General features: G+C 41.5%; 1 protein-coding gene across 6 annotated transcripts in view; it reads left to right on the top strand.

Moving 5' to 3' along the window:
* Positions 1 to 24,645, top strand: part of CAMTA1 (calmodulin binding transcription activator 1) — a 994,006-nt gene extending 969,361 nt beyond the window's left edge. For 4 of the 6 annotated variants that reach the window (XM_059875731.1, XM_059875732.1, XM_024976752.2 and 1 more), the window contains 7 exons: positions 622 to 809; positions 1,301 to 1,547; positions 2,610 to 2,681; positions 4,211 to 4,231; positions 5,815 to 6,008; positions 7,469 to 7,543; positions 21,370 to 24,645. In XM_059875731.1, the coding sequence (XP_059731714.1) occupies positions 622 to 809; positions 1,301 to 1,547; positions 2,610 to 2,681; positions 4,211 to 4,231; positions 5,815 to 6,008; positions 7,469 to 7,543; positions 21,370 to 21,433 (861 nt within the window). In that variant the 3' untranslated portion in view covers positions 21,434 to 24,645. The remainder of the gene's footprint in view (positions 1 to 621; positions 810 to 1,300; positions 1,548 to 2,609; positions 2,682 to 4,210; positions 4,232 to 5,814; positions 6,009 to 7,468; positions 7,544 to 21,369) is intronic. The other 2 variants (XM_059875734.1, XM_024976750.2) reach the window with 1 other exon arrangement.
* Positions 24,646 to 25,158: the final 513 nt, after the last annotated feature.

Genomic DNA, 25,158 nt, shown 5'->3' with positions numbered 1-25,158 from the left:
CAGAAAGGTGGGAAACCTAGAGGAGAATCAGGACAGGTGGCTTGTCTTAGTCACCAGCTGTCCCCTGGGCCTTGGCTCTTTGCTGCTCTCTGCAAAACTAGGGTTCTCTGGGCAGGACAAAGTGGGGAGGGGGGCATAGTGGTCAGGTGGGAACATACTCCAGTATTCTTGCCTGGGAAATCCCATGGAGAGAGAAGCCTGGAGGGCTGCACATGGGGGTCACAAAGAGTCAGACATGATTCAGCAGCTAAACAACAAGAACAAGTGGTCAGGTAACCAACAATATCACTATAATTACATGACCATGTCCTCTAGAACTGCCCAGGCCTTAGTATCCTTAATCAGTTGATCCTAGCTGATAGTAGAAAGTAGGCATAAGCCAGATATTCTCAAAGACTTAAGGTTTTGGACCGAGCTGATTTTTGGAGCTCCTCAGATCTGGGATCTCAGCATATGTGAGCGAATCATGTAAAATGTTTAGATAATATCAGAGGGCACTGGACTGTCGTGTAAGCCCACCCTCCTTCATTTCTCTCTTTCCCAGGTAGCGGGCGGGAGGTGGGCCGGCTGGCTTCTAGGGCCCCATCCTAACCTGAGTGCTCTGTGACCTCCGGGTTCCAGGTGAACATGATGACCTTGGCAGAGCACATCATTGAAGCCACACCCGAGCGGATCAAGCAGGAGAACTTTGTGCCCTTGGAGTCCCCGGCGTTGGAAAGGACAGACGTGGCCACCATTAGCAGTACGATGAGCTGGCTGGCCGGTTACCTGGCTGACGTAGACCATCTGCCAAATGCTGCCCAGATCAGGTCAGTGAAGTCCACGGGCCTATCCCCAGGGCAAGTTCCTGGATTTACCTGGAGGCGCAGGAGACCCACTGGATCTGAGGAGATCTGGGTAGTAGATGCCCTTATCAAGGAAGGAAGGGAGCATTAGGCTGGATTCCATTGCCTCTCTCAAGGACCTCTTTCTTCCTTACCTCTGCTGTGATGTTTCTTCCCACGGCAGAGTGTAGGAGATAATGTGTCATAGCATGTTCTCCCCAGTTCAACTGAAGCTTCACAGTTGGATAGTGGACTTACTGGGTTTAGTACTTAGCCCAGTACTGAACTCATAACAGGTGTTCAGCGTGAACTTACTAATTGAAGGGCACCCGGAGTCTCCTTAGCATTTTTCTGGACTGAGTAGAGGTGTATCCTTCATGGTCCACAGTGGGTACCATCTTGTATCTTTGACCAGTGTGTGATGAATCCTGCAGACCAGTCACCAGCCTTCTCCCTCATGTCTTCTTTTGTTTCAGAAGTGCATATAATGAGCCTCTCACCCCTTCTTCTAATACCAGCCTGAGCCCTGTAGGCTCACCAGTCAGTGAAATAACTTTTGAGAAGCCCAGCCTTCCCTCTGCAGCGGACTGGTCTGAGTTCCTGAGTGCATCCACCAGTGAGAAGGTGGAGAATGAATTTGCACAGCTGACCCTGTCTGATCACGAACAGAGAGAACTCTACGAAGCGGCCAGGCTTGTCCAGACAGCTTTCCGGAAATACAAGGTAAAAGACAAGAGTCCTGGGGACTTCCCTGGTGATCCAGTGGTTAAGACTCTGCCCTACCACTGCAGGGGTGAGGGTTCAATCCCTGGTCAGGGAACTAAGATTTCACATGCTTTGCAGCCAAAAATAAAGAACGTCTTTAAAAACAAAAACAGACAACAGAGTCCTTTTGTGATCAGGGAAAAGTCAGAATCATTCAAACTGAAATAAATGCCATTTCTTTTTTTCTCTGAGTTTATAATTTGAAATAAAGATTCTATAATTAGGTCACATAAGATTATTAAGAATTGTCAGAAACTTTAGTGGAATAAAACTGACCAGTAATGCGATGGTTATTACCCTCTGAACTTACTGTCAGGGTAATAATAGATATTCATTATTTAGTTAATACAAAGTTGACATCTCTGCCACAAGGAACGTATGACCTGGAGCAGGGGTTTCTGGCTGGAGGCCTGGAGACTGACTGTTGGCTGCCCATGAACTCCTAAAATTTTATGGTGAAGTGTCTGTATGTGTTTTTGGTGAGCAAGGTCCAGAGCCTTCCACAATTTCTCAGAGGAGTCTTTGACCTCCCTGGACATGAGTCTGAGCAAAATCTGAGAGATAGTGAAGGACAGGGAAGCTTAGCACGCTGTAGTCCATCATGTTGCAAAGTCGAACATGTCTTAGCGACTAAACAACAACAACAGGGAGGTGTGTAAGTCATCAATCTTTGACCCAGAAGTGGAGGACTCGGTGTTATCTTAGGAAGGACAGAGCAGAGCAGCAACTTATAAGGACAAATAGCACAATACCTAGTTCTTTAAATCCTTTGACTGTTGTTGAGGCCTCCTGACATCCAAATATGATAGTTCTGTTTAAAAGCCAGAATAGCCAGAGAGGTATTCTGTAAATTCATTTTTCTTAATTTATCATGATATTAACTTGTCATATTTTGGTAAACCTCGGGTCTCAGTTCTGAGAAAGTCAATGAAACGAGTGGTCATTCCACTGAAGTCTTGGGAAAGCTGCATTTCTTATACTGTATCATTTTTTCTTTTCTTGCCTCGCTTTCCCCTGAAGGGCCGACCCTTACGGGAGCAGCAGGAAGTGGCGGCAGCTGTCATTCAGCGTTGTTACAGAAAATATAAACAGGTGAGCCAGCTTGTGAATGCGTCCTACCCACACAGCATCCAGACAGGCGTGGGGAGTCCTGTGTGATATTTGGCAGAGAACACAGCATCCGATGCCTGACCCAAAGACTGGCTTCGAATCACCTTGGTTGAAGACCAGAGGAAAATGTTCCAAAAGAGGGGAAAAAAAGGAAAAACAAACAAAAAATCATCTGCAACTACTGCCACAAAATAATTTTTGTTCAGACTGTTGACCTCTTAGTGGTATCACTTCCTGCAACGTTGGTCTGATACAGAGGAAGCTATTTGGGTCTGAAGTGAGGCTCTGTGTGAGTCATTTTGCCTATAAGCTCATTAGTAATTAAAGAGCTTGAGGAGGTTTGGTATGGTGATGGGAGAAGGTAAATACTGGTTGTTATCATTGACCTTGAATCTTACACATCACATAACCTTCAGCCAGTTTTCCTTTTTGGCTGCTTCTTACCCAGTGTAAAATGAAGAATTGTAAAAAATCTTTGAAAATGGGAAGCCCAGAGTATCTTACACTGGGCATTCCTTAGTTAAGCGTTGTAAGAGGAGCACCTGAATTCCTCTTTCGTTCAGTGTTACTGCTTGTGAAGTGACCTGCAGGGTCACGGAGCTCTCATCAGACAGGAAGGGAACTGATCAGAGAACACCTAATATACCTTAGATCTTTCAGACTCATTATTTCATTTTCTCCTTACAAAAATATCTGAAGTGAACAGTTTTATTTCCATTTGGCAGGTGAAGAAGCTGAGACTCAGAGAGATTAAGTAAACACTGGACCTTTCTAACCACCTAGGTAGTGATATTAAAAAGTGCCGAATTGCATTTTGACTGGTTCATACGGTAAAGTTCAGTCCTATTAGTAGAACCATTTTTTAGGTGGTGCTTTTGGTAGGTCTTACACTTTTGTTTAAGAAATAATAAATGCTGAGATAGATACCAGCCACACAGAAAATCAGGATTCTGTTCTCTTTATTATTTCTAAGATTTGCTTGATGTCTCATGTGGATTGCCACTTTCTCAAGTTTCTCTAGGATTAAGCCTTAATTGTGAGGGGAGAGGGGGGAGTGTCTTCAGCTTATAGCCAGTTGAGTTCATGATCCCAGAAAATGAAGGTTTATTGTGTAAACGCTGACACCACAGTCCCTGTTGGGAACCATCCTGGCTTCTGTTTGGCGAGAGGACTTCTTGTTAACAAGAGCAATACTCAGAATCAGAGTTTCAAGTCTTTGATTACAGCAGGAGTTTATTCCAAAATGTGAGTTTGTTAGTTGTTTTTTTTTTTAATCCCCTCCCAAAGAAGTGTTGGCTACAACCAGAAAGATGGAAGGCATTAAAAAAAAATACTGACAAATATAAGACAAGTATTTTGGAAGATGAAAGGCATGAATATAGTCAGATTGCCTTTTTTCTTTCTTTCTTTCTTTCTTTGGTTGGGCATTTCATTGGTTCTCATTCTGGTTTTTCATTTCCTTCTATTCAGCAATCTAACATTAATCTTGTATTTTCTGTTTCTCCCCCAAGCTGACATGGATAGCCTTGAAGGTAATGACACACCCAAGTCCTCTCACAAACCATTCCACCAGAGTCACAAACCTCACACCCATCACCAGCTACAAGAAGGGGCCATTAGGATGGCACGGTCATTCAGTAGGCATACCCCCCCCCTCACCCAGCCACCTCACCACAGCACATCTATCCTCTGGGGACCACGTGGTTATGCCGTTGGAGTGGGTTTCATCAAGCAGTCTTGGGACATTTTCTTGGCCAGTGTCCATCTAAACAATCCATCCAAGATAATCACCGGGAACCCAGTGAGCCACCGAGGAAATTTACCTATTTCCCCTTGTGCTGCGCTGTGTCCGCAAGGTTCTGACCATGCAGAGCATTCAGGCCAAGGTCATGGAGACACTGTGGGATGCAGCGCCCTTGTCTTGAAAAACTTTGGGCCAAATGAAAAAATGTCAGGTGGATCAGATAAGACTCAAGAGGGTTCTCGCAGCAAGGCCCTGTGTCTGGAACCTTTTGAGAAGTCAGTTTTTGCCCCTCATTCTACCTCATACATGCAGAGAGAGACTTAGGCACAGGGATGTTCTGAGGAGCACTTGTCCCTCTCATGGTAAGTTGGCTTCTTGTGAGCAAAGCCCTCGCCTGTGACTTCTGCTCCCTAGAGTCATAGTCTAAGTGGTTAGCAATCTGGACAGAGCCTTTGCTAACATCTGCAGAGCTCTGCGTTTTTCGTGCCTGGCAGGGAAGAGGACTCATTCTCCCCGAGCCTGCCTTCGTGCCTCAATTTCCATCTCTGTGGCAGGCTGGCCGGAGGGCACAGGGACTGAGTCCCGAGTGGTCCCCGGCCCTGGGGCCACCTTCCAGGTTTCATGGCTTCACCCCTGTGTTGGGCTGACAAGCGTTAATCTTTTGCAGGTTAAAATGGCTTAAAGGTGTCAGCGTTTCATGATAAGCCTTGTATTTGGGACCTTGTAACTCAGAAATATGTCGTGTGGAACTGCTAGTTAGAAGTCAGATGCTGCCTGCTAAGTGGATTTGTGTTTGGCAGGAATTGGGAAGCATCCAAAAAGGATTAATTCAAAGTGTTTCCAAATCGGATAGGAAATATTCATTTTCAACATGTAAAGTTTTACTTCCTGGAACTTCCCTGGTGGTCCAGAGATTAAGACTCCACACTGCTAATGCAGGGGGCACGGGTTCAATCCCTGGTCGGGAACTAAGATCCCACCTGCCAAGCAGTTTGGCCAAAACAAAAAACAAACAAAGATCATAAAATTTTACTTCCTAAATATGTTTTTTTCAACTCAAGTGTCTCAATTTATTGCTGTTGAAACTTTTTTCCAAGAAGGGTAAACGATTTTGATATTTGAGGTGTGGGAAAACACAGTTAAAGCAGTGCATTGTCTGAAGGTGACTCTTAAAGTTAGCATTTCGCATTTTGGAAAGGTAGGTGGAAAGAAGCTTCATTTGCCTGTTTTATGATGAAAGCCAGAACAGAACACAAAAAGAAAAGAGAAAAGTAGTTTTCCTTCTTGCCGTCCTCACCCGGTCGGCTTGGAGGACACCCCGCCTGCGTGGCTCCCCTTGTTACTGCTCTGCTTCTCCTTGTGCCCTCACAGTATGCACTTTACAAAAAGATGACCCAGGCTGCCATCCTGATCCAGAGCAAATTCCGGAGTTACTACGAACAAAAAAAATTCCAGCAGAGCCGGCGCGCCGCTGTGCTGATCCAGAAGTTCTACCGGAGTTATAAGAAGTGTGGCAAGAGACGGCAGGCACGCCGGACAGCAGTCATCGTACAGCAGAAGCTCAGGTGGGTGGAGATCTGGGGGCAGCCAGGAGAACCCCGGCTTGGGCGCAAGAGCAGCCCCTTGCAGACGTGCGGGTCTGTCTGTACAGGGAGCGAAGCATTCTGCAGTGATGTCCTCCCAGCAGTCTAGAGGCTGTGTTACCGTAGAGTATTACCTGTGCCCTTTGCCTATTTTGGCCCATTTAGCTCCTGTCTCTCTCCACTCCCCACCCAATCATTCTGATACCCCACCCAGTTTCAACTTGTATCAGAACCTAGAAGGACCGCAGTTCCTACTCAGAAAGGTGTCATCCTAATACAGTCAACTGGGGCTGCCCAGGTGGCGCAGTGGTAAAGAACCTGCCTGCCAGTGCAGGAGACAAAAGAGATGTGGGTTCGATCCCTGGGTCAGAAAGATCTCCTGGAGTAGGAAATGACAACCCTCTCCAGTATTCTTGCCTGGAGAATCCCATGGACAGAGGAGCCTCGTGGGCTGCAGTCCAGGGGTCGCAGGGTTGGACACGACTGAACACACAGCACGTGGGTGCACACACAGGATCGCTGTCTGAACTGTAGCGTGTCTACATCCACGACCTGGGAAAAGTAAGTAGGGCTGAGCTATTCTCTTTTGCAGAGAGTCATAAAGAGTTGTAGCCCTGGAAAATACAATGACAAAAGTTTAGAAAACAATAGCCCAAGGACTTCCTGGTGGTCCAGTAGTTAAAACTTCACCTTCTAATGCAGGGGGTGCGGGTTTGATTCCCTGGTGAGGGAGCTAAGATCCCACATGCCTTGCAGCCAAAAAAAAAAAAAAACCCCATAATGTAGAAGCAATAGGGGTAACCAATTCAATTTGTTGTTGTTCAGTTGCTAAGTTGTGTCCTACTCTTTGCGACCCCATGGACTGCAGCCCACCCGGCTCCTCTGTCTTTCACTCTCTCTCAGAGTTTGCTCAGGTTCATGTCAAAGGTCTCATCCTCTGCTGCCCCCTTCTCCTTTTGCCATCAGTATTTCCCAGCACCAGCATCTTTTCCAATGAGTCAGCTCTTTGGTTCTTTATTGAACAAATTCAATAAAGAGTTTTAAAATGGTCTACATCAAAAAAAAAAAAAGTCTTAAAATAATAGCCCAAAGAGAGAATGAATGTCTAAACGGAGAAAGCCCAAATACGGCGGATGAGTGTCTGTCTCATCCTGTTTTCAACAAATCGAGCTTACAAAGACTTGAGGAGTAGTGGCAGGACATCTTATTTTCAGTCCTTCCGGTGTCTCCCTTTGAGTGGTGAGAGCGTTTACACTCCCCTCCTTCCATCTCTCCCAGTGATGCCCAGACTCAAATCCACGAGATAGGCTTGTGCTGTTGGATTTGCTGCATGAACTGTTGGGTTAAAAGTTCTCTCTCACCACTGGCTTGCTTTCAGCTTTCACACATGAAACTTCACAGCACTGTTCTCGTGACCGTAATTCATATTCTGGCTTTTTCAGGAGCAGTTTGCTAACCAAAAAGCAGGACCAGGCTGCTCGAAAAATAATGAGGTTTCTACGCCGTTGTCGCCACAGGTACATTCACCCTCATTTTGACATTTTCCTCATCTAGAAGAAGGAAACCACCCTCATTGCCTTAACCACTCATAAACTCCTAGGTGAAGCTAACCGCCCGCTCACCCCACAAGTGATCAGGCTAAAGTGACGCCAGGAGGACAGAACTCTATCTAGGGACAAAGTCGTGAGAACCCTGCTCTCTGTTCCAGACGGTGCTGTGTGTATCGAATCACGGGGGTCCTGCCAGTGTTTCTCTGTTTTGGTTCGAGGAGAACTTAGCTGCGTAGCTTTTCATTCCAGATTTTTCTTCAGCAGTGTGGTCTTCACTCTAAACCCTTGCTGTGCTAATGTGTGTCCAAACAGAAAAAACAAAGAGTTTCTCTTCTGAAGGAAAGGATGGGAAACCACGAGTACCAAGTTTTCTGATGTCGTTTCCACTGAGTAACTTGTGCCCTCTGCTGGTGGTGTCAGGGCTAACACCCTCCATCAGCCGATCAATTCCCACTCTTCTGTGATGGGGAACAGGAGAGGTGGTGGGAAGGGAACTGGGCAGGAAAGGACAGGCACCTTGAGATGGGAGGTGAATTTCCAACTAGAAGTGGGCTCTGATGACTCCAGCATCTTCCTGGGGAGCCAAACCTTTCTCTCTGTTTTCCCGAGTTTGAGATGCCTTGGTGAAGACTCGGTCCTGGTCTCAGATTTCGGGGGCTGGTGAACCGCGCGTTTGTTTTCTTTACATGGGTTAATGTTCTGTCCTCACTTCTGTGACACTGGCCGTCTGAGTTGTGTTCAGACGACTCTCCACATGGTTTTGTTGTTTCTCCGTCCATCAGGAGCCATGCAGTTCACAGACCCAAACTTGAAAGCAAGCTCTTTGATGTCTGATTTCTTCCCTTTTAATTGTACCCAGAGCCCAAGCTGTCTGGGTGTAGTGTGACTCCTCAGAGGTTTCATTTTAGTGTTTTTCCTCCTCACATTGTCTGCTTGCTAACTTTGGCAGTATTCTAACTCTGAAACTTACTAGGGGTTACTAGGGGTTAACTGGCTACTTGTGTGCACTTTTACTTAAATTAACAAAATAATTTGTTTATATGAACACGGAAGGGAAAGTAGACAGAGCTACACATGCAGTAATAATTAAAAGGAACATTCTTTAGGATATATACGGTACTCTTTAGCCAGAATTGCTGCCAGGGCAGCTGAGGCACTTTTACCCTATTCCTCTGCAGTGCATTTGCTCTCCACTGCGGTGATTGGGGTTCTCCCCATGATTAGCTAAGTGATGAGACATCCCATATCAGTATTCTGAAATAGCAAGTCTTCTTAGAAAATGCATATCAAAATATGGGGCAGGACCAGGACATAATGAAATGAATTCTCCAGGCCTTACCAAAATCAGTCTCTTCCTTATTATTTAGTCATACCTGCCTTAGAGGACTTGCAGCCAAATCGAGGAGTTGCTGTTCTTCCTTTGGTGACAATACCGAGACCTTCCCTGTACCTTTTTCCATACATGTTCACACTCTTCTCCCTACTTCCTCTTCCTCCCGGAAAACAAAAAGCCCAGGAGGATTCTCCCCAGCACCACTGAGTCTGTGGTTAACACTCTCACAGCAGATTTGATCTTCAAGAAAAACCCCCTCAACATTGCTCTTCCTTAAGCCACATCAAACAAATACGTTCTCAAGTTGAATTCTCCTTGGTTCTTCTGTATCCTCAAACTTTGAAAATATGCATACATAATGCCTCTTGGGCTTCCCAGGTGGCTCAGTGGTAAACAATCCTCCTGCCAATGCAGGAGACACAGGTTCACTCTCTGGGTCGGGAAGATCCCCTGGAGGAGGACATGGCTACCCACTCCAGTATTCGTGCCTGGAGAATCCCTTGGACAGAGGAGCCTCGTGGGCCACATGGGGTCACAAAGACTAGGACACGACTGAGTTACTGAACAACCAATGCCTCCCTGGTGAATGTGAGCAAAGCTGTTCAATACAGTCCTATTTTCTTCTTCTTCTTCTTCTTCTTTTTTTGGCCACAACTTACTGTGTTTATATTGGATGAACTGAGAGGGTAAGAACATAAATGCCCAAAAGTGTGCTTCACGTAGGAGCCTGGGTGAAGGAATGGTTTCACTCGTTTTTAAGAGTTCTCCTTTTTCAGACTGGTAAGAAGCATTTCTTGAGGATTTTGTCTTTCTTCAGCTTTTATTTTTGCCAGGAATAACCTCATGAAGCTAACAAGAAGATTTGTTATGAAGAGAGTATCAGATTCTGGGTCTGAAGTTCTTTTCACTGTTTGGAATTAAACAATGACGTCTCTTGGCTGTTTTTTTTTTTTACTTGCCCCTTGATATTCCAGATGTTAGAAGAAATGTGCAGGCAAATTGGAGTAACCTTTGTCTACTATGCATGGTCAGTGTTCACTTTCCATGCCTATATAGTCAATGGAGGAACTTGAAGAAATCCCGAAAATCTATCCTGGAAGTTTGAACTCACTTCCCCTAGAATAATTGTCACCTCATTGCTGTTCCATCCAGGTTATTGAATATTATCTTAAGAGAGACTATCATCTGTATTGTCCCTTAGAAGCATTAAAACAGGAAATTTCCTATGATGCCCTCTCAGAAAATGTAGGTAGGAAGTAGCATTGGGAGACAGCAAGTGTCCCATTTCTTAAGGATTTTGCCAAGTCATGTGACCTCAACATTTTTAGACCGAAAAATAAATTGGTGACTTTCCTACCTGCTCATTTCACATCTCCCACCACCACTCTCCTTTTCTTTCTTTCCAGAAAAAAAAAAAAAAAAAAAGGAACTACTTTATAGTCTTTTTGTTGTTGTTGTTGAAATAAAGCTATTTATAAGATTTCTGTTGTGACCCTCACATCCTAATAGCTCTTTGGTGTTGTTTTACTGTCTAAAGCCCCCTGGTGGACCATAGGCTGTACAAAAGGGTGAGTGTAGCTGCCTGCTAGCCAGTTTATCTTTACCTTCCATTTTCAATATTTTGCTTTTTGCTTGCTTGCATGGGGCTGCAGCCTAGGTATGCCAGTAAAGTCTCACATCCATTTCGAATGAAATAAGATAAAAACTAACCCTGACTACTAACACTGCTACTTTATACAACAGGAGAACAGTCACATACAGACATAGAAAAATGCATGAGCAGCTGATAGGCCCTGAAGCCACTGCAGGGCGTGCTAGCACTTGGTGGGAGAAGCCTTCCGTGTGAAAAAGGTGGCTGGTGGGACAAGTTTAAATCTAAACAAGGCTGCACTAGAAGGAAATCTTAAGCAAGTGGTAATTGGTGATGAAAATAATCTGCTACATGAAATTCAACTGCTTCTGTGTCGAAATTTCCAAAGCAAGAAGGCTTGCTAGGCAATGCTGATGTTTTTCTTTTAACTTATCTATTTCATATTTAGAGTTACATAGTTTCATTTTCTAACTCTCCCTTTCCCTAGTGCTAGGAGGTAAGTCAGTAGTACCCAGAGCCAAGTCAGTACCCAGAGCTGCGCTTCCTGAACCGGCCCAGTACGTTCATTATCCAAAAGGGAGTGAACCCGACTTCCAACATTTGATGACAGTGCTGAAGAAAGACAGGGCGGTGTGACGTGTCTGAAATCTGTACATTCTATATTACAGTCCCGAGTGGATGTTCCAGGAAAATTTGTGTTTTAAAGAAATGATAGCGGTAGTTCAGTGGACCTGTGAGATTTTTAGAACCTGATGCTGATTTGTAAGTATGCAGACATGACTATAACAAATCTTTGTTGTTATCGTTCAGTTGCTAAATCATGTCCAACTCTTTGTGAGCCCATGAACTGCAGCATGCCAGGCTTCCCTGTCCTTTACTATCTCCTGGAGTTTGCTCAAACACATCTTAAGTTATAATAAAGGATGTAGCGGGCAGAAAACTGTTTTTTAAAAGCCAGAAATTGAATTCACCAAAATCAGACTTGAATTTACGTTAACTAGGTAACTTTTGTCCTAGAGATAGTCTTAAGATGCATTTTAAAAATCTAACATGGCAGAAAAATAAAATAAAACTTGGCAGTTACCTCTATCAACTACATCCAACATCCTCCCTTCTTACCTTACGCTAGCACTATATTTAATCATTTACAAGATTTCTGAGAAAAGATTGTGCTTCAAAAATTCCCAAACTTCTAATGTCTCTGGAGATGTTATTTCCCATATAACCACATTTGTGTTGATGCTAATATCTATTTATTATATTTTAATCCAAACATTAAAAGGCCTTTTAATTAAAAGGCCAGGTAATAAATGTCTGTTGCAATATAGCAGTTCCCCTTATCCAAGGGGGACACACACCACGACCCTGGTGGATGCCTAGTGGATGGGTAGTACCAGACCCTAAACATGCATATGTATATACTGTGTTTTCGCCTATACTGACAGGCAGTTCACATATACAGCATGGGTGTGCTGGACAAAAGGGTGATTCACGTCCCAGGCAGGACCATGTGGGGCAGTGTGAGATTTTATCATGCTACTCAGACAGCACACAATTTAAAACTGATGAATTGTTTATTTCTGGAGTTTTCCATTTAATATTTTCAGACCACAGTTGACCTGTGGGCAGCTAATACCTTGGAAAGCAAAACCACGGATAAGGAGAGGACCACTGTATGTAGTTCTGCCATTGAAGCATGAGAACAGCCACAGACAGTTCCATCAGTGGGTAGTCATGGCTGTATTCCAATAAAGCTTTATTTACACACACGTGCATTGGGCTGTATTTGGTCCACAGGCTGTAGTTTGCTGACCTAGGGTGACAAGAGAATTGAGTTTTTATTGTTCTTCCTAAGTTAAGATCCCAGGTGGCTCAGTGGTAAAGAATCTGCCTGCCAGTGCAGGAGACTTGGGTTCAGTCCCTGGATCAGGAAGATCCCCTGGAAAAGGGAATAGTGACCCATTCCAGTATTCTTGCCTGGAGAGTCCCATGGGCAGAGGAACCTGGCAGGCTATAGTCCATGGGGTCACGAAGAGTTGGACACAACTGGATAACTAATATATAATATATATATATTCCTGTAAAAAGTTGACACTGAAGGAGAAATTTGTTTTAAAAAATGTAAAACAGCTACATGCCATTGTAAATTTAACTAGTCAGAGCTCTCTAGAATTAGGCAGTTGCTTACAGTTAAATTATTTCAGGTCCCATGTCGGGGAGCCGGCTCAGAGATTTGAGCAGATTCCTCTGTGTTTGAAATACAAGAGAAAAATGGAACACAAATCTTCATTTCTCTCTTTTTCTATTCCCTCTCACTCTCTGCATACAATAGATAATATCTCTTTTCATTAAAAAAATTAAAAAAAACTCGCAAGAGAACAGATGCATGCCCTAGTATTCAATTCAATTACAAGTGGTAGTATCTTGCATGTTCTATGCAATTTATATAGTTCGCTGTAAGGATCCAACAGTTTAGTAAAAGCGGTTGCTTATGCAGTTTTGAAGCTTGTTAGGGTCTGGTATGTTAATGATCCTTTTTAAGAGTACACTTTCTAGAAGTGCTTTTCCATGCCAACCAGAGTCCCCACCTTCATTTCCTGAACGCCTGTTGCATTTTGCTGTGAGTTCCTAAAACTCCTTCTCATGCATGAAAACTTGGAATTTCATAACACCCCCATCCCTCTCGGTCTTAGGGGGCTGGAGAGAGAGGAACTCAGAAGCTTTCAGGTTCCCTCCAATGTGGTTATTTTTCTCTAACATGAATTCCCAGGTGACTCAGTGGTAAAGAACCTGCCTGCAATGCAGGAGACGCAGGTTCAATCCCTGGGTCAGGAACGTCCCCAGGAGAAGGAAATGGTGACCCACTCTAGTATTCTCGCCTGAGAAATCCCATGGACAGAGGAGCCTGGTGGGCTACAGTCCATGGGGTCACAAAAGAGTCGGACATGACTGAGCAACTAAACAGCTTGAAACGAGGAACAGCTTATCTGTGTCTTGTCTAATTCCCAGTAGGATCTCGTGTCCTCTCTGTCCACTGGAGAAGTCAGGATGGCCCTTCCTCTGAGAGTCCCTGAGTTGAAGTCCCTTGGGAGGCAGGGCTTTCTCTGGGGAGAATTTATATTCCTGGAGTTTATGCCAAAGAAGATAATATACTTACTAATGTATAAAGTACACCATAGTTAAGACATTTAAGGTTTACGTATTCAGAGATAATTTGAAAAGTGAAAGAATGAAATTTCATGGTATAGTGTATATAAAAGGCAGTTTGACCCCAACTGCTAAATTAATGAAGGAGAAAGATATATAAAGGGAAGTGATGTCAGCCATCAAAATTGGGAGCCAGTAAGCTAATTCCAGCAGCTGAGCAATCAGAAAATACCCATTCAAATTATCAGTCTTAGGGAAAGCTAAGAAAAAGCACCAAATGGTCTTCGCCGAATCTAGCTCATTTTCACTAAAGTCTTTCCTCCAGACTTTGCCCCTAATTTATCCAGTAACTTAAAATGGAATCATCCAAATCCTAATGCCGTCAGAGGAATTTGTTTTGTCTTGGACACAATAACTATCTATTTGAGAAAGCATTAAACACAGATGTTTGAGTCAACAGTTTTAATTATTATTTTCTTAGTTCATTGAGGTGTGATACAACTTCAGTAAATGGCTGAAGGATTGCTAAGCTTGAAGAAATTTTTTAGTGCACAGGCTGAAAATAATTCTGCATTCCAGTTGGATTTTGAGTGTCTCAAACAGGGTGTTATTCAGTGTTAACAGCAGAAAAACCAGAATGCCTCAGATGAAAAAGAAAATAGAAAACAGCTGAATTACCTAACAGGTTTATTCTCAAGGTATTGAGACTAAAATATAAATTGCCTTAGACAAATTTTTTCTTTCCCTGATGAGATCAGATTTCTGCAAGAGAGCCTAATAACCTGTTATAATCCCTGCAGGTATTGTAAACAGCAGGACCCCCGGTATTGAAATAACCAATTTCTTATAAATTGCTGGCCTAGCTACCCATGTTCAGTAAAGGTGGGTGAAACCATGCAACTGGAAGGAAAAGAGCCCTGATTGGGAGAAGAAGAAATAACACTTTCTGATCACAAATTTTTAAACAACAGGTTTTCTATTTGACAGCTGGGTTTCCAAACACTTAACCAGATGCTGCTAGTTAACTTGGTAAGTAGCGTTGACAGCACAGATTCTTGAGAAGAGCAGTCAAGCCAAATATCTGCAGTGGGTCACTAGCAAGTTCTGCAGGTCACACATAGACTTTGTGTGTGGTTCTCCACTTTCGTCCAAAGGGCAGCTCTCTAACAATGCCTGCGAGTGAGCGGTTTAATTAAGGAGAAGTGTCTGTCAGCAACTCGGATGTCTCACTTCTCTAGTTAAACGTGACGTTAGGTGAATTTCCAAGTGGCCCAGTCGGCTCAGGGAGGAGTGAGAGATGAAGGTGGGACGTGGCATCTCATTAAAATCTCCAAAGTAATTCTGTCTTACTTGCCTCTTTTAGGAAATGAATCTTTTGGGAACACAGTGGTGTGTGTTACATTGCAGACAACATGCTCTGTGTTGTTCTTATTGGGCGTCTCTGTCTTTTTCATTTTGCAATCCAAATGAGGTATCCGGAAAATGGCAAGACCTCTCTTTTCCTAATCCCCCCCACGAGCTATTGCAGCTCTCAGAACAACAGGTAACTAAGCAGAAAGCCGCCTCTGGCTGCCCTGTACATTTCTGACGTCCAGCATTGCAAGAATATACCTGCCAAGATCCACTGACTCATGACACATTTCCCTGGCTGAGCATCACCAAGTAGATGTAATGAAGCCGCTTTGCCTAATGCTTTACCCATGGAGCCATTGTTTGCTATGAGTTTCTGAAGCAGGCCTACTTCATTTATCCATAATGATCATGGGACGTCTGATGGACAGAAACCCCGTGGGCTTCTGCTGGCTTTCAGTGCTGTTGCTTTTCTTCCTCACTTCAGTGCATTACAGCGCAACGCAGTTTGGGTTGAGACTGAAGCAATATCCTAAAGTGATTATTTTCAGCCTAGAATGTTTGGGGGGGTAATCTCAGGGTTGTCTTTAATTTTAATAGCTGGATGATCACAGGCCAAAGTCTTACTCTTCTAATTACTGTATAAGTCCAAGCCAGTAACACGAGGACCATTTCCCAAGTTATGGGTGCAAAGTTCAAATGCGTGGTCCTGGCAGCTCTCCTTAGAGTAGCAATCTCCTTGTACCTGCAGAAGCTACAGTTTCTATCTATATGGTTGTCTTCACAATCTCAAGGAAGACTGCTTTGCTTGTCTTCCATGCAAGGAAATTCAGAAGTAAGTGTAATTATCACAGGCCTTGTTTTTTTTTTTAACATGGAGATTATTAAATTCATTTCTTTCCTCGACCTGAATGAGTCTAACACTTGTAATTCTTTAAGAGAACGCAAAACTTAGTAACCCTTAGTTGAGTTTGTGTAATATAATGTAACCAAAGGTTATTGGACATCTGTATTCTCAGTTCTGCAGATGTGGTGATTTGGATATCTGTATTCTCAGTTCTGCAGATGTAGTGACTTGGACATCTGTATTCTCAGTTCTGTATTTGTGGTGACTTGGACATCTGTTTTCTCAGTTCTGTATGTGATGACTTGGACATCTGTTTTCTCAGTTCTGTAGATGTGACTTGACATCTGTATTCTTAGTTCCTTATGTGGTGAATTGGACATCTGTATTCTCAGTTCTGCAGATGCAGTGACTTGGACATCTGTATTCTCAGTTCTATAGACGTGATGACTTGGACATCTGTATTCTCAGTTCTGTATTTGTTGTGACTTGGACATCTGTTTTCTCAGTTCTGTATGTGATTACTTGGACATCTGTATTCTCAGTTCTGTAGATGTGGTGACTTGGACATCTGTATTCTTAGTTCCTTACGTGGTGACTTGGACATCTGTATTCTCAGTTCTGCAGATGCAGTGACTTGGACATCTGTATTCTCAGTTCTGTAGATGTGATGACTTGGAAATCTGTATTCTCAGTTCTGTAGATGTGATGACTTGCACATCTGTATTGTCAGTTTTGTAGACGTGATGACTTGAACATCTATATTCTCAGTTCTTTTTGTGATGACTGGGACATCTGTATTCTCAGTTCTGTAGATGTGATGACTTGAACATCTGTATTCTCATTTCTGTAGATGCAGTGACTTGGACGTCTGTATTCTCAGTTCTGTAGGTGGGGTGACTTGGACATCTATATTCTCAGTTCTGTAGACATGATGACTTGAACATCTGTGTTGTCAGTTCTGTAGACATGATGACTTGGTTATGTGGTGACTTGGACATATGTATTCTCAATTCTGTATGTGATGACTTGGACATCTGTATTCTCAGTTTCAGTTCTGTAGACGTGATGACTTGGATATCTGTATTGTCAGTTCTGTAGACATGATGACTTGGATGTCTGTATTCTTAGTTCTATAGACGTGATGACTTGGACATCTATATTCTCAGTTCTTTATGTGATGACTTGATATCTGTATTCTCAGTTCTGTAGATGTGACTTGGACATCTGTATTCTCAGTTCTGTAGATGGGGTAACTTGGACATCTGTATTCTCAGTTCTGTATGTGATGACTTGGACATCTGTATTCTCAGTTCTGTAGACGTGATGACTTGAACATCTGTATTCTCAGTTCTGTAGGTGTGATGACTTGAAATCTGTATTGTCAGTTCTATAGATGTGATGACTACAGTTACTGAAATTTCAAGTATATTTCCAATTTCAAAAATTCTGCTCTACATTTGCCAAGTTTTCACACTGAAAAGAAGCTCATAATATAGGCAGGATCAATGAAACTAGCTCCATCAATTGATTTTGGTTTTGGTCTATAAAAATGATCTTTTCCCTCCACTGAATTGTTCAGTTGTTCTTTAATGTCATGTGACTACAGTGTTTGTAAGACACAGTAGTTGTAACTGATGGATAGAAAAATATCTTATAAGTTTTTTTATAAAATGACAAGCAGAGATCATTATTATGAAGGAAACACATACTCGTTGTAGTGCATTCTGGAAATACAAATAAGCAAGGGATATCACCCAGAAATAATAACTGTTAAACTTTCATTGTATATCCTTTTCATGGTAGAAGTATTTTCAATTAACCTGTGCCTTTTAGTTCACGTCTTGAATGAGTGAGACAAGGCAGAAACAAATTTCTGTGACTATTTGAAATACTCTGGTTTGAAACATCTAACTCTCGGAATTTATTAACAAAAATCCTTGTATCAGAAGTTGTTCTCATTCACTTCAGTGAATATAAGTGTTTTCAGGTATTTTGGGGAGTCAGCCTAACATTCAAACATACTTTATCCAATTGACATTTGATTTAAAGCAAAACAAAACAAAAAATTAGGCACCACGGTCTTACCCTAATAACCTATCCTTGAGTCACATAAACCTCCATTTATGATCTCAGTAGAGCAGACTGTAAAAGCCACTTCTAGGGGTATGTTAGCAATCAACATGCTCAGGAAATTGGTAAATGAAGCTAACAGTCCTCGGCTGCCCTGATTCTTAGACCCATTCCTTTCACTTTTCAGATCTGCTTCAGATCCACGTGTACGTTTTACATGGAGCTATTTTTCACTCTAAAACACTGTAATAAAATCAACACATAGTTTTATAAAGGATGGCATCTTAGAATTGAGAAAAGGGAGTTGTCATCAGTTTCAACATTGTACTCATCCATGCCCCAGGAAATTTCTAAATGCATGTTTTCTGTACAGACTTTGGAAAAGACAAATAAGAATTGGGTTTCAACATTTATTCTTTGTTGCTGTTGCCCTGAGATACTGCTCGAGGCATCAGAGTGGAGGAGTGAAGCCAGATAAATCTGGCTTCAAATCGCCATTCTGCCATTTGTTAACTATTACATATAATTGGGCAGGCTGCTCAATTCTGCAAATCTCAGGTTCTCTATTTACAAATTGGAGAAGATGGTGAGGTTGTGAGGACTAAATAAGGTAAAACACACTAAGGATCCCATCAAGCTATTGGAACGTGCATTCTCTTCCTTTTTTGCTAATTTCTCCTTTAACAATTTCCTTTTAAAAAATGCCTACGCCATTTAATTCGTTTTGATGTTTTGTATTTGTAACACAAGCAGACTGTGAAAACTGTACCGTGAAACTAATTCTCCATCGGAATTCAGTAGTTCGGAAAGCCTAGAAAATATATCTGGAGATAGGAGTGTCTCATTTTTCCTAAGTTGATAATTGTGGTCATTCTGTGTGTGGACATGCAACTCTCTTTAACTTAATGGTGTGTGAAGCCATCACTAGTTTCATAGCGCCATATTTACATAGTAACTTTAAAACCTTAGTTGACATTTTAATTAGCTCAAAAAGAAACTAGCAAAAAAAAAAAAGCTGCAGAAACAAATGTGACCATTTAAAAAAAATTTGCAGTATACCCACATGAGCAGCTGATTACAGATTTTTGGTGTGAACATTTGTTATAAAACATTTCTGGTCTATAATTCAGTTCCTTTTTAGTCCATCCCGATGATGAACTTAAGATTTGTACAGTGGGACTTCCCTGGTGGCCCAGTGACTAGACCTGAGCCTGACTCTGCATTTCCATTGCAGGGAACCTGGGTCCGATCCCTGGTCAGGAAGCCTAGATCCCGCATGCTGGCGGTGTGGCCAAAAAATAAAAATATTAAAACTTGAAGACTTTACTAAAAGGAAAAAAAAAAAGATTTGTAAAGCCTTCCTGTTCCCACTAGAGAAATTGTGAATGGAGATCTTTGTGTTTATGCTCTCAGGTTTTGAGTTCAGGGTTCTTTCAATCCTAGAAGTCTCACCAGTGATGGAGTTTCTGTTGCACATTTGTGAATGAGTCCTGTGCTAGTGCAGAAGTCAGGTGTCGTATCCGAAGTCGCATGCACATTTTGCGGTAATTCGGCAAGGAGGTCTGCACAAGTACGGGTACATTGCATGCCCAGAAGGAAAGGTGGCATCGGTGCATGCCTTGCATTCTTCCAGCCAGAGGACTGTTAGTATAGATACTGCATGTTTAAAAATTGAACACAGAATATGGCATGTTTCAATTTTTAAAAAGCCATTTATTTATCAAGTATGCATGTCCAAAACTAGGGACCTATAATGATGTGTATTTTTGTACTGCAGTATGACCCAGAGTACCCAAAAATTTAATAATCCATCATGTACTTAATCATAAAGTTCAAATGATACCTGGATGCAGTTGTGAATACAGCAGGGTATTCTAAGTGTACCTGTTAAGAAAGAAGGCTTTCATAGTTTCGAAGATACACTGTTTGAGCAAACTGGGCTTGGTATATTGAGTAAATAAATCAGACAAAGAAGTACGTTTTCAAACATTATAATTCTTTCTGGTGATGATAAAATGACAAAGCTTTTTTTCTGAAAGAGAGCATCTTCTCTTTGAAGAGATCATATCAACTTGACAGAATACTCAGAAATGATTCTCCTTGGAGGTGGTAAATATAATTTTCTTCAATCGCTATTATAGCACATATGCCATTTCATTGAATGCCAACCTCAGTAGAGCCATAACTTATTACTGGTTTTTCAAAATGTTTTCTTTCCACTTGAGCATTCTCTAGAAAGGAAACTAACAGTTGCCTTAAAATAAAATTTAAACTTACCCATATAACTCAAGATAACAGGAGAGGCCCTTCTCTTAGAGAATGAGAAAACGGTATTTGGGAATTAGCTCTGTACAGGACCATATTGGGAAAACAAATTTTTTTTCTTTTCATACTATTGAGGTAGAGTGTATGTGTCTAGAGAAACTGCTGCTTCTGCGTGGCTAAGATCATCCTCTCACACCCATTTTTAGTAAACAGATGTTACCACAGGCCATGCAGTGCTGCAAACAACCTATGACTTAACACAGCGCACACTGACTTCAGAAGTTAGACCCTAAAGTCACACTTGCCTTTGACCAATCCAATAGTCAGGCAAGCTCTTAGTTATCTGACAATAAAGAGAAATATATTCTTTAGCTTAGAACCACTTTCCCAGGTCCCCATATGCATCAGGTGGCCATATTCATTCAAAAGCCAAGGCAAATTTTTATATTAAAAAATTTCAACTGAAGGCAGTCAGCAACAAATAATTTGCTGTGAACTTTCCCTGACTATTTATAGCAATTTAAATTTGTTTACCACCACACATTTGATAAACAGAACGAAGTACCTTATTGGTATTGCACCCTGGTGCTCTCTGCCCAGGGGCACGGGGGGAAGTGACCCAAACATCTTTTAAAGCTCCAATGTGGAATCGGAGGAAAGTAAACAATTCTGAAAATCAGAAAGACTGAACAATACCTGGGCAAAATCAGAGTTGTGCAGGGGAGCCCATCAGGTTCAAGATAGCTCAGGATCTTGAGTCTGTGAGCAAAGCAAGAACTCGTGCCCTAGGTACATCAAAAGCTAATGAACAAACGTGTGTGCAGTCTCCCTAGCTTGCATCCTATGGAATCACAGGGCATTCATGGGGGTTGACCAGGCTAAAAAGAGCTATTTGACCAATTAACTTCTAGAAGGAGCACGTTATTGTTAGACTTGATTTAATGCTTTCAACTTTGGTTTTGCTTTGTGTTTAGAGCTCTTGATATAGAGGAGAGTTTCAGGAAGGCTGCAGTCTTCCACTTGAATATTTTCCCCAGCAATTTCACAGGAGTTTCCTTAGCCATCAGTCCTCAGAGGGGTTTTTGTCTTGGCTTTTCACTTCCTAGGGAAATGGCCACACCCTTTCCTTTATCTGGTGACAATTTCACTCTATAGTTATCACCTGGTATTTTGTTTTGTTTCTCTTCCAGAGTGAAAGAATTGAAAAAGGCCAAGGAACTTGAAGACATACAACAGCATCCCTTAGCAATGTGACACTGCTTTTCAGACTGTTTTCATTTCTGTTTTTAGCAGAGACATGCAACAACACGCACATGCACACACACACACACACACAAACACACACACACACACATACACATAATCCCTCTGCAGTTTTGGGGAGATCAGCTGCAGGATTTTAACAGGAATGTTTTGGTCATTGCATTTGCACTTTCATGGACAACTTTTAATTTGATCAGCAAGACATCTTGGAACTCAATCTTCTGTTGGATCATGGGCAAACAAGACACCACGAGGAATCGAAAGAGGCTTTCCTCCTCTTAGGAAGAAGCCGTCTTCCTTCTCACATAGGGCTGTATTCAAACATCGTGTGGAACTGTACAAATATTTATACCAAAAATATAGATAAGAAAAGGTGGGGATGCACTAGCAACGAAGAGAATGCTGTTCCTGCACCTGTCGGTTATTTCCAAGAAGCTGAATTTTGGGGATTGATTCTCAGTGGAGGGCTTAGATCATACAAATCTTTATTGGGTCCGTGTGTTCTCATTTCCTTCACTGTGTTTATTTGATCTTAATTTGTTTGTCTGTTTGCGTTTCAATCTCTACAGCACACTTAATGCAACTTTTAAAAATCTTCAGGTTTTTAGTGTTTTGTGGAAGTTTGCAGAGGGGGCGGGTGCGTGGTACACGGGTAACGCATGGGAAGTGACGAGGAACAGCGAACAGAGTTTAAATTTATTTTCTTGTCCCCACCACCTCCCAAGAACCTGCGAGGAGAGTCATCATCTTATCCCTTTTCTCATGTTCAGCACTTTAATTTTTTTGCCTTACTTTCTTGTGCAATGAGAATTACTTAAAGAGTTGGTAAAGCATGTAGCTTTTTTTAGTAGCCTTGGAAACTGTAGTCATTCTAAGGAATCATGAACCTTGCCTGGACATTTGCCACCTAAAAGATCAGTGTGGTGCTGCGTTCTGGCCAGTAAATTCCATATTTTTGGCTATATCTCATCCAACCTGAGCAGTTTCTGTGTATATATAGAAGGTAGAAATGGAAAGTGAGAAAATATTTGAAAGGGATTATATTAATTGCTAAATATTTTATTCACAAAGGTCAATAACATGGCAAGATAAAATTATTTGTATAGTTTTGTCTGAATGAGCGAGAAAAAAATGTGGATGTATTGTTTGTATATATTGTATATATTAAAACAAAGAGATATGTGCATGAAATCAAGAAAAAGAAATGAAAAAAGCAAAGCATTAGTGGCTATGGTCTGTAAAATGAAAAAAAAAACTTTATTTCACTATAAGAGTACTTTATTTTAAATGTTCTTTAGAAGAACATTTTGCTAAAGCATGACTAAACTGCAAAAAAAAAAAAAAAGAGCTACTGTATTAAGACTTAGGAAAAAAAGGCAGAGTAACATTACTTAAAAAAGGATATGTTTACATTTAATTTTGGCTACCAGGAGTTTATTTTATTTTATTTAAAAGATTTTTTTGCCAATGGTGCCAAGTAATGTGAATGCTGATATCGCTTAAGAAAATTAAGTTACTTTTGCTAAACAGATAATCATTAAGATGAATCAGTATATAGCTTAACACCATCCACTCACTCCAACAAAGAACACTTAGAATGGTCAAAACATGACAAAAGAAATAGGATGAAAAATAGAAAAATATCTCACGTTTTCATATCTCCTGCTGGAAATCAGAAAATGTAATAAAAATTGCACACAAAATAACTACAAATTAAAAGGATGCAAACTGGTCTCGTAGGAATGTCATGGTATATTACTATTTCCACATAATGAGGAGCCAAAGAAATCTGATGCTTTTTAACAATTCAACTACTAATGTTAAATTGAGAGAATCAAGTTCGCACTTGCTGATGCCAGTTTAAAATTCCCAGGTTAAGTTTCAGGATCAGTTGGTGTAAAGCTGAGAGAATAGTTTTGGTGTTTTTTTTTCCCTTGGTTCTGGCTGCCAACTGTAAGTGAAAACTCAAGGCTTGTTGTGAAGCCTAAAAATATTCACAAATCAGCTTTTAAACTGGTGTCTTAGAAGGAAGGTAGATACAAAAAGATTGTGGTAACAACTGGGGTCAGTGCTCTTGGTGCCTTTTCTATAATTGTACTTGTTTTTTAATTACTTCCTTTCACTGCCAACCTCGAATTACTGTACAGTATATGTCTTACTGCTTGTGATCAGCTTTGACAACGGTGACAGCCCCACCACTAGCAGCCACCTGTACATTTGTAAACTGACCTGACTCAATTTTGTTTTTAAATGTGTGGGTTTTGTTGCAACTGTTGCAGTTCCCCCAAATACCCATTATTTTCCCACAATTTGACCTACAGGAGGACACTGAGTAATTTACAAACACACAATTGCATTCATAAATGGGAAGAGAATGTGAAAGCCAGCTCTTTCAGAATATCCTTTAGTAATACTGAATTTAGGGACGTTTATTCCATTGTGGCACAAATAGCCGATCTGATAGGAGTAATGACCTCAGTGGATTTGCTTTAACCCTCACTTTTTTTTTTTTTTAATGTCTCAACATGCTACATTATTAGCTGAGTAAGCTAGATAATCTGGAAGATAAAAGACTGACATAGGAGCGTTCTTACGGAGAGGATAGAAGTAGGTTCAGAACCTACCAATGTCATCTACCAGTACAACTGTGAATCCCAGGTGAGGTACAAATGCACTTCCACTGAAATGAAACATTTCTGACCGCTTTTTCTTGTTTGTGAATCTTAATTTTGAATATAAGATGATAGGTAAGCGCAGCTTTCTTGGATAATCTGAATTCCCAAGTGCCAGGAGTAGGATCTCATTATAAAATTAATAGCTAATCTTATTCTGTCTCCTGATGATTTAATTGCTACACTTGTTACCCATTTGAAATCAGCTGTACTGTGTGAACGAAATCGAGACAATAACTCGAACCCCTCTCTGGCTGCACGGTCGCTTATGGCAGTTCCACACAGTAGTTGGCGCCCAATGGGGGGTCCCTGAGACTTGCATGTAAAACTAGTCTAGATGTCTTCTTTTTTGTAAGTTTTATTTTTGTAATTGTGCATGTAAAGCATCATTGAATCAATGGATCTGTTGAAGAACTCAGCTGCTGGAAACCATGCAAAATGTTTTGAATTGCCCTTAAAATATGGAAAATGTTTTCTGAATGCTTTATATTCTTTCTGCTGTAAATTAAAAATGAAGAAAATTTCCCCATACTATGTGTGTGTTGCTTTAACTTCACCTGATACTGAAATCCAAGGTGATCAGCAGGTTTTAAACCTTACAAAATCATTTCAAATAGTTCCTTCTATCTTGATGCAGTGTTTTGACATGGAATGCTACATAGTTTCAGATCTGTCCAGGAAAGAGAACATTCCTTAATAGAGCCACTGTTCCTAGAACATTTGCTTGTCCACTATTGGATTCAAGGAGGATCTCAAAGAGCTTTAGATTATGTGTATATTATGTGTATACATCTATCAATATTCACTGTCCTTGAGTTATTGATACCTTCTCAGGCACCTCTCAGCCTAAGTGCACTTACGGGAAAGACAACACGGATTGAAATTCACCTTTTCAGTTAAAGCCCTCTGACTTTTTAAAAATGCACCTTTCAGCTGACTACTAAGCCCAGCCTTCTTTTCTGGAACCCTGGCATCAGTCTCCTTCCCTTTCACTGCAGAAACTCAAGTCCCTGGTGGTCCCTCTTCCATCTAAACCATTCTGGA

This window comes from Bos taurus, chromosome 16 (assembly GCF_002263795.3).
Source record: "Bos taurus isolate L1 Dominette 01449 registration number 42190680 breed Hereford chromosome 16, ARS-UCD2.0, whole genome shotgun sequence".
In the NCBI taxonomy this organism is placed as follows: Eukaryota; Metazoa; Chordata; class Mammalia; order Artiodactyla; family Bovidae; genus Bos; species Bos taurus.
This window is presented reverse-complemented; position numbering and strand designations above follow the sequence as displayed.